This window comes from Zea mays, chromosome 5 (genome assembly GCF_902167145.1).
Source record: "Zea mays cultivar B73 chromosome 5, Zm-B73-REFERENCE-NAM-5.0, whole genome shotgun sequence".
Taxonomy (NCBI): Eukaryota; Viridiplantae; Streptophyta; class Magnoliopsida; order Poales; family Poaceae; genus Zea; species Zea mays.
In genome coordinates, this window is record NC_050100.1 from 151,131,453 (window position 1) to 151,140,840 (window position 9,388).

Genomic DNA, 9,388 nt, shown 5'->3' on the forward strand with positions numbered 1-9,388 from the left:
ATCATGATGTACAATTTATATTTTGAACATTTTTCATATGACAAAATAAAAATAAATTTGTTCATAAAACGCATATCTCTCTCGTAGTTTATGAAACTACGAGAGAGATGTATAAGATTTGTGCATATTGTTAGAGCCATCATGTGAAATGGACAAATGACCAAACAACAAAAATAAACTTTATAGATCTTGAGAAGTTATAGAATTTTGTAGTTGATAACTTTTTCATTTGAAGTCATCTTGTCAACGAAAACTACGTCTGAATTTAAAAAATTTAAAATTTGAATTTTGAAAACGACCTCGAAAGAAAAAAAAACACCAACATGAAAGTTGTAGATATTGAAGAGTTATGAAACTTTGTAGTTGACAATGTTTTGGTTTAAAATCATCTTGTCATGCAAAATTATGTTTGAACTTTAAAATTTGAATTTTTCAAACTATCTCGGATAGAAATACCACCAAAATAAATGTTGTAGGTCTTAAAATGTAATGAAACTTTATAATTAACAAATTTTTTGATTTGAATTCATCTTATCATTGAAAAATTCATGTGAAGTTTTCAAATTTGAAATTCAAATTTTGTAAACGGCCTCGGATGTAGAAATTATTAAAATAGAACTTGTAGATCTCAAAAAGTTATGCAACTTTATAGTTGGTCATATTTTCAAATGAATTCATTTAGTGCCTTAACTAATTAAATTACTCTCGGTTTGTTATAATACACGAGGAATGGAAACGTAATATAGACATAATTGATGTAGTAGTGTAGTGGTAGAGGAGGGTATGCGCGAGAGAGAGGTTGCGAGTTCGAATCTCACCATTCACAAACATGTAAATTTGATTCAAAATAGAGTTTGAATCTCACCATTTACAAAACATGTAAATTTGATTCAAAATAACAGTGAAAAATGATAGTGCGATAGGTATGGTAATAGATAGTGATTGGAGAGCTGTTCCTATAATTTTAAAAAAATGTTTTGCTGTTTTTTGAGTTTTTTTTCGAGTGCTTTTCGACACTCGGCAAATTCTTTACCGAATGTCCGAAAAAGTACTCGGCAAAGAACTCTTTATCGATAAAATATTTACTGAGTATTTTTTGCCGAGTGTAAAATGACTTTTGCTGAATGTCTTAGACAGTCGGCAAAGAACACGATTATGGTAGTGTTTGATCAATAAAAGAGATATCACCTATATAGTCTATCAGTACATAAGGGATACCTCGATATCTTAACATTTCTTCAATCTGGCTAAGGGCCCATTCGTTTCTGCTGGAGTAGAACAGAATTAATTCCAAATTTCCAAAACTTATAGTAATTATTGAAGGAATCCAAGCCAGATTTATTTGACCCCTTCATTCCATGCGAAACGAATAGTCCTTAAGGGTGCCTATAAATATTTTTATATATTGTTATATGGGTACGGTCGTAATTAGATGCTTGGCTTGTCGCACGCATATACTTTGTACAATTATATTTATGGCTTACTACCAGGGTTTCACGGTCCTTAACCGCTTAGAGAGCGGCTATACCATCCAATGTCTTCACACGTCTTACCTTGGTCCAACCTAACGTCGACGACGATCCATCAAAATTGACCTCGTTATTTTGGTCAAGTTTTAGCTCACAACCCATTTATGTTGCTTTAGCGGACAACCATGTCCTAAAACGTATGAGTAATGAGAAACCCATCACCAACTCATCTTCTATATTGAAAGCTAAGCATGAGTTAACCAATCAAGAAAAGTAAGCAAATAACATTTAAGTGGTGCAGCGTCATTATATTCGAGGTATTAGAACACAACATAGGAACCATAGGTGCTCTAGTCATATTGTAACAGAGCATGCAATATATTAACCATGATCATATTATGCATGGTGCTTCATGATAATGATGCATGAGTAAATGACATGATACGATATGCATTGATGTTGTTTGATTAGGGGATAAACATATATAAATTGATGTAATTTCAGATTATACAACACCGTACCTCTATAAATAGGTGAACAATGTCCTTGCATACGAAACTTTTTGATGGCGAATTCACGTGCTCACACAACCTTTGAAGGGCTCCGCCTTGAAAGCTTTGTGTACGTTTCGAAGGTATTTTGTAATCTAAGTGCATATATAATCGCTTTCATGTATGTATTTGTCGGGGACCATAATTAGGGGTACCCCCAAGGCTCCTAATCTCAGCTGGTAACCCCCATCAGCACAAAGCTGCAAAGGCCTGATGGGTGCGATTAAGTCAAGGCTCGGTCCACTCAAGGGACACGATCTCGCCTCGCCCGAGCCTCACCTCGGGCAAGGGCAGCCGACCCCGGAGGATTTGCGTCTCGCCCGAGGGCCCCCTCAAGCAACGGACACACCTTCGGCTCGCCCGAGGCCCAGTCTTCGCCAAGAAGCAACCTTGGCCAAATCGCCACGACGACCGACCGTATCGCAGGAGCATTTAATGCAAGGATGGCCTGACACCCTATCCTGACGCGCGCCCTTCAGTCGACAGAGCCGAAGTGACCGCAGTCACTTCGCCGCTCCACTGACCGGCCTGACAAGAGGACAGCGCCGCCTGCGCTGCTCCGACTGCTGTGCCACTCGACAGAGTGAGGCTGACAGCAGCCAAGTCCGGCCTCGGGCGCCATAGGAAACCCCGCCTCGCCCGACCCCAGGGCTCGGACTCGGCCCCGGAAGACGACGAACTCCGCCTCGCCCGACCCCAGGGCTCGGACTCGGCCTCGGCCCCGGAAGACGACGGTCTCCGCCTCGCCCGACCCTAGGGCTCGGACTCGACCTCGACCTCGGAAGACAGACTCGACCTCGACCTCGGAGGAGCCTCCGCCTCGCCCTACCCAGGGCTCGGACCGACCACGTCACAGGAGGGGCCATCATTACCCTACCCCTAGCTAGCTCTGGCTACGGGGAACAAGACCGGCGTCCCATCTGGCTCGCCCCGGTAAAACAAATAATGATGGCGCCCCGCGTGCTCCATGACGACGACGGCTCTCAGCCCCCTTACGGAAGCAAGGAGACGTCAGCAAGGACTCGATAGCCCCGACAGCTGTCCTTCCGTAAGGCTCTAGCGCTCCTCCGATGGCCACGACATCAAACGAACAGGGTGCCAAAACCTCTCCGGCTGCCACGACGGCATGTACTTAGGGCACTAGCTCTTCTCTGCTAGACACGTTAGCACATTGCTACATCTCCTATTGTACACCTGGACCCTCTCCTTACGCCTATAAAAGGAAGGTCCAGGGCCCTCTTACAGAGGGTTGGCCACGCGGGGAAGGACGGGACGGCGCGCGCATAAGCCTCTCGCTCCCTCCCGCGTGGACGCTTGTAACCCCCTACTGCAAGCGCACCCGACCTGGGCGCGGGACAAACACGAAGGCCGCGGGTTTCCCCTTTTACGCCTGTCTCCCTCCGGTTTTCCCCCCATCGCGCTCCGTCTCGCGCCGACCCATCTGGGCTGGGGCACGCAGCGACAATTTACTCGTCAGTCCGGGGACCCCCCGGGGTCGAAACGCCGACAGTATTGATACCCACTAAGAATTCAAAGAATTAACAAAACAGTGAGTAAAGTTCGCTTGCACTCACGTGTGTGTTAGAAATGAGTGTGTGTTAGAAATGAGAAAGGAATGGTGCCCATTGCAACCTTTACCCAAGAATTTGAAAAGTAGCTAGTGTGACAGCAACAAAATTAAGGGGGGGGATTACTTAATGAATCCGGAATAATAATCATCGTGTTATAGAATTGTAATAGGTGACACTTGGTAAGAGTCACCAAGAAGGCATACCAAGCAAGGGCCATCACCAAGGTTTTCTTGGCTCTTGGTCATCCTGCGACCGTACCCCTTAAATTTGGCGACGCTTGAGAAGGGTCAGTATCGACCAGTAGACTGAATGAAGCAAAATAAGAGGTGACTAGATGGTCATTTGTGTGGTGTGTTCTGGTGGCGATCGAGTGGTACTCCATTACTGTCTTCCAAGTTCCATCCACAACGTCTGACGTATTGTAGTTGTAGCGAGCATGCAAACTTATTAAAGACGGCCAGCACTGTTCGTTGGCGCGCCATAATGTGTTGCTGCGGCATGCATGCATGCATGCTCATCGACCCCACTCGCAGAACTGACGCAACAAATTGAATTGCCTGTCGATGTTTTTATCTTTTTATAAAAAAACCCTGCAATCTTAAGCCCGCGACACGGCGACAACAACGATTATTTGTTGAACCACCGGGGCAGTACTTGCTGCATACAACAACGATTTTTTTTTTAAAAAAAAATTATTGAACCATCGTCTCACCATTTTTTCCAGCTGTCTCAACTGTCCGACCGATTGGCAATTCAATGGCCGAAATTAAAGTGGTGCGTAATTATTATGGGAGGCATCTAATCTTCTCGTACGCCATGTGACATTGTGTGTCTCCCAAAAGAAAAAACATTACTACGTACGTGTACTCCTACACTTGAGCTCGTATATATCTGTGGTAGTTTTATTATTATTTTGAACTCAAGTGCATATATACTCACGAGCAAAATAAATAAATAAATTAATTAAATCGTGCAGCTGCCAAGCTTATACTACCTGTGATAAGTTCGTCATTTGAAACCCTTGTACCACGGTCGTTGATCCATATTTTAATAAGTCGTCCAACCCCTAGCAATATAAATGGACTCTCAGCGGTAATCTCTGGGTACAATAATAATGCTCCTAAATTAGCACTAGTAGAATAGTGGTAGTAAAAATTAAAGGAGAAGGCCGGTCAATCGAAACGGCAAGGAAAGCGATAGCGACGAGGAGTGGGCTGGGCCGGGGCTTGGCGGCAATAAATAGGCGGCCGGGTCATCGGCCAACCCCCCATCGCCGCCTGCTCTCTACCTCTGCACTCCAATCAGATCATCAGATAGATCACTGGCCCCGTGCTGATTACCGCGCTTCCCATCTGAGCAGCCAGCCTCCCAGGGTACAGGGAGAGACGCAGAAGAGACAGCTGCTGCCTCGCTGAGACGATGGCCGGAGGCGGAGACCACTCCCAGACGAACGGAGGCCACGTCGACCAGAGGGCCTTGGAGGAGGGCAGGAAGGAGGAGTTCGCTGACCAGGGCTGCGCCGCCATGGTCGTCTCCGTCCCATTTATCCAGAAGGTACGGTGGTGCTGTGAGAGATCAAAAGGCACTGGCCGAGATCTCTCTCTCGTCTGCCGTGTTCTTCGGCTCTTCCCCCGTCCGCTTAATACTCTCTCTCTCTCTCTCTCTCTCTCTCAACATCAACGTTATTCATCATGTCTCGGTCAAATTATGGAGTTTTGTGCTGCTCACTGCATTTGCAGATCATCGCGGAGATCTTCGGCACCTACTTCCTGATGTTCGCGGGGTGCGGCGCGGTGACGATCAACGCGAGCAAGAACGGGCAGATCACGTTCCCGGGCGTGGCGATCGTGTGGGGGCTAGCGGTGATGGTGATGGTGTACGCCGTGGGCCACATCTCCGGCGCGCACTTCAACCCGGCGGTGACCCTGGCCTTCGCCACCAGCGGGCGGTTCCCGTGGCGGCAGCTGCCGGCGTACGTGCTGGCGCAGATGCTGGGCGCCACGCTCGCCTCCGGGACGCTGCGCCTCATGTTCGGCGGCCGGCACGAGCACTTCCCCGGCACGCTGCCCACGGGCTCCGAGGTGCAGTCGCTCGTCATCGAGATCATCACCACATTCTACCTCATGTTCGTCATCTCCGGCGTCGCCACGGACAACAGAGCAGTAAGTCGTTGTTGCCATTTTGTTTGTTTGTTTGTTTGTTTCTTTCTTTTCCGGTCGTTCAACCCGTACGTACTGTGCATATATATTTGCAGATCGGGGAGCTGGCTGGGCTGGCCGTGGGCGCAACCATCCTGCTTAACGTGCTCATTGCCGGGTGAGTACTTACGATATATATACTTACTCTTCGTGACGTGCTCATTGCCTGGAATATACATATTTTGTACAAAATTTAAGTAGTACAAATTATAATAAGTACTACTACAAATTATAAGGAGCAGCCAGCAGGGTTGTCGTCGTCACAAGAATAACTTTCAAGATTATTTTTGTTTTACTTTTCATTCACAATGCGTGCACAAAAGTGACGACAAACTGCCTAGCTAGAGTATTTACCCAACAAGTCAAGTCAAAAACCAAAAGAGAGAATTAGAATATAGATATTTTTTATAGTGGGGCTTTGCGTTGTGGACGATGTGTCTCGATCTGTCTGCCGAGCAGGGTTTTATGGAGCCATAAAGACCGTCACATGAGTAGAGTAGGGCAGGGAAAAATGAGCTTTTAAAGTGTGGTTGGTGAGACACCGGTGCAATGACATTAATATGAACGTAATACCACTCCACTCCACTGTCCTTCCAGCTTTTAAAGTGTGTTTGCAGAAAACTGCAGAGATAATGTGAACACCATATATATACTTACTTGTTATTAGTAATGACAACAGTCCTAAAATTAACTTTTTTTATTGTGCTAGTACATCTCTCTCTCTTTTTTTTGGGTGCTTAGACCTGCAACTTTCTTCAGAGGTGGAAAAAAGAACGAAAACAAAGAAACAAACACGAGCTTTTGCTAGCTGACGGCCCGTTGCTTTGTGCTGTGCCAACAAGCAGGCCCGTCTCCGGCGCGTCGATGAACCCGGCCCGGAGCGTGGGCCCGGCGCTGGTGAGCGGGGAGTACACGTCCATCTGGGTGTACGTGGTGGGGCCGGTGGTGGGGGCCGTGGCCGGGGCGTGGGCCTACAACCTCATCCGCTTCACCAACAAGCCCCTCCGCGAGATCACCAAGAGCACGTCTTTCCTCAAGAGCACGAGCAGGATGAACTCCGCCGCCTCCGCCTGATGGATCTCCATGGCCGGTAATTTAGCCTACAAAACTATATATTCACCCGTGTCGTCGTGTCAGTACGTGAGAGGATATAGATATATAATTCCTGCGTGCGTGTGCGTTTGTGTGTGGATGGAAAACATATGAAAGAAGAGGTATGGTTTGTGTGTGGATGGAAAACGTACTGTGCCTGCCTTCGACCCTGGGCAACGTCGCTCTACCCCGTGAACGTGCTTAACCTGTTGCCGCATGTTTTGTTAACTCAATTTTAATGTGTTGGCGAGATCATACGCATCACTGTGCTTAGCCTCTTTGTTGTCTTGTCTCTCATCATATGACACATACAGAGTTCCATCCCTCCAGTCTATGACACACACGCGTGCGTCGAAGAAGACTGAAATGGAAGAGAGAATTAACTGAGCAAGACCGACCCCAAAAAATAGATAAGCATCCGGTGTAGGTAGTTAGGTATTAGACGACTATATACAGTAAAATATAAACAAATAAACATGATTTGGATGGATGGATGAACCGATGGTGTTCGATCGCAAGGGCAACAATAACATATACGTATTCGCGTTTCACATTACTATTTTCGCCATGAAAGATCATTGATATGTAAATTTGAAGTCATTACGAATTCACATAATATCAAATTATATATTTCTAATAAAATAGAAACATGCTACAACAACAATGTTAGGGTGCATTTGGTTGGAGAGCCAATTGTCACTACTGGACAAAGTTGGAACACTCGGCAAAGAAGCTTATTTGCCGAGTGTCAACGACGAACGCTCAGCATAGTTAACGGTCATCATCTATAAACGCCGTCTTCTTTACTGAGCATCTTGTTTCGCTGAGAGCTTCACGCTCGGGAAAACAACCTTTGCCGAGCGTTGTTATATGACGAGTGTTTTGCACTTGGCAAAGGTTGTCTGTGCCGAGTGTCGTAGTTCGCCGAGAGTGGCACCCGACAAGTGTAGAATGGAGCGGCTCCATTCCAATTTCTGAAAATGGAACCATTTCATTTTATGTTTGGCAAGTAGAACAAAGCCGCTCTATTTTTTGTTTGGTTGAAGAGTAGAATATAACGAAGCCGTTCCATTCATTGTTTGGTTGGAGAGCCATACAAGTGTGAAGGGGAGAAGAGAAAGGAGAGCGCTCACATCTGTAAGAGCGCTCATATTTGATCGTTTTGGTGGAGCAGGAGCATTCCAAATATTTGCCATATATAGACTGCAGAGCCACTGCACTCCTCTTCCGTTAGAAACCAAACATTACAGAAATGGAATCATTCAATTCTCCTCTCTCTTCTCAACCAAACACACCTTTAGTTTTTTTAGCAAATAAAGCATCTTCAATACTATATCACGAAAAGTTTTCATGGCACTTCATCACCTAATTGACTAGTACTCGTTTGAGGCGATGGCATAGAACCAAATCTCCTCAGCATATGACCTCGATGTCTTGCACAACAAATGCTTCATCCTCTTCCTCATCATTCATATATTAATATTAATCTACAAGTAATAGGATACGCAGACATAAGGCAAGCTATTACATAAAAAGGACTATGTATTAACAGATGAGGACAGCCTGATGGAAGACACATTATGTACTAACAGACCTGACAAATAGATTATAAACTAAAATATTATGTACATATGATGCCAAAATAATCTTTTAGACAGTAATCAATAGTGTACCGAAATTTGGCTACTGATGGAAAAGTCCAGACTGGAGAGGGCCCAAGCGGAGAAACGAAGGCAAATGGCAAATGTACATAGCTCTTGGTACCAGACTATCAGCTGACAGCTAAACAACTTTATATTGGTTAGAGCTATGACATATAAAGATCTGACATATAAAGTACCAATTATTATTGTCTTGTTATTTTCTTGCATCTCCATCCATTCTCTTATGCCTCTGCTAATATCACTTCTAGTATACCTGCTGCTTCATACCTTGATACTACAAAGTTGTACGTGTTCGCTGCTGAAAGGATCACGATGCCCAAGAGGAGAATGAATTAGGCTTTTATAAATTTCTTGCAAAAGATTAAATCCTAAACAAGAGCCCAACTTCACCCAACTACTTAGTTAGATCACAAAAGCTAGGAGATGCTAAACAAGCTCTAAGTCATCATGGTAACTACTATGAATGAAAAATACTCAAAGTAAATTGCTCAAAGGAATTATGAAATGTAAAGCAAAGGGCAAAGAAACTCCTTCGAATTTTTCCTGAGGTCTCAGAGAGTTGGCACTCTCCACTAGTTCTCGTTGGAGCACCCGCGCAAGGGTATAGCCCCCTTAATCCTCACAAGGACCAAGTGCTCACTATGAGATGATCCTTTATCTCTCAAGCGCGGTGTATCTCTCACGGCCGCGAACAAACTTGAGTCGTGTCACCAACAAATCTTTCGGGGTGATCACCATACTCCACTAGTAGAAAAGAGCTCAAAGCCTGCGGCACCCATATATTTTTACAGACGGATCCGGTTATCCACCGACTGTGCTATTTCTAGTGGCGGTTCCTTAAGA

General features: G+C 45.2%; 1 protein-coding gene across 1 annotated transcript; it reads left to right on the top strand.

Annotated features, from left to right (window-relative positions):
- The first annotated feature begins 4,893 nt into the window (after positions 1-4,893).
- Positions 4,894-7,042, top strand: LOC542741 (NOD26-like membrane intrinsic protein 1). Its single transcript, NM_001112251.1, has 4 exons — positions 4,894-5,145; positions 5,331-5,753; positions 5,846-5,907; positions 6,635-7,042. Exons 1-4 carry the CDS (start codon positions 5,011-5,013, stop codon positions 6,861-6,863), a joined length of 849 nt encoding a protein of 282 aa, NP_001105721.1. The 5' UTR covers positions 4,894-5,010; the 3' UTR covers positions 6,864-7,042.
- The last annotated feature ends 2,346 nt before the right edge of the window (positions 7,043-9,388 follow it).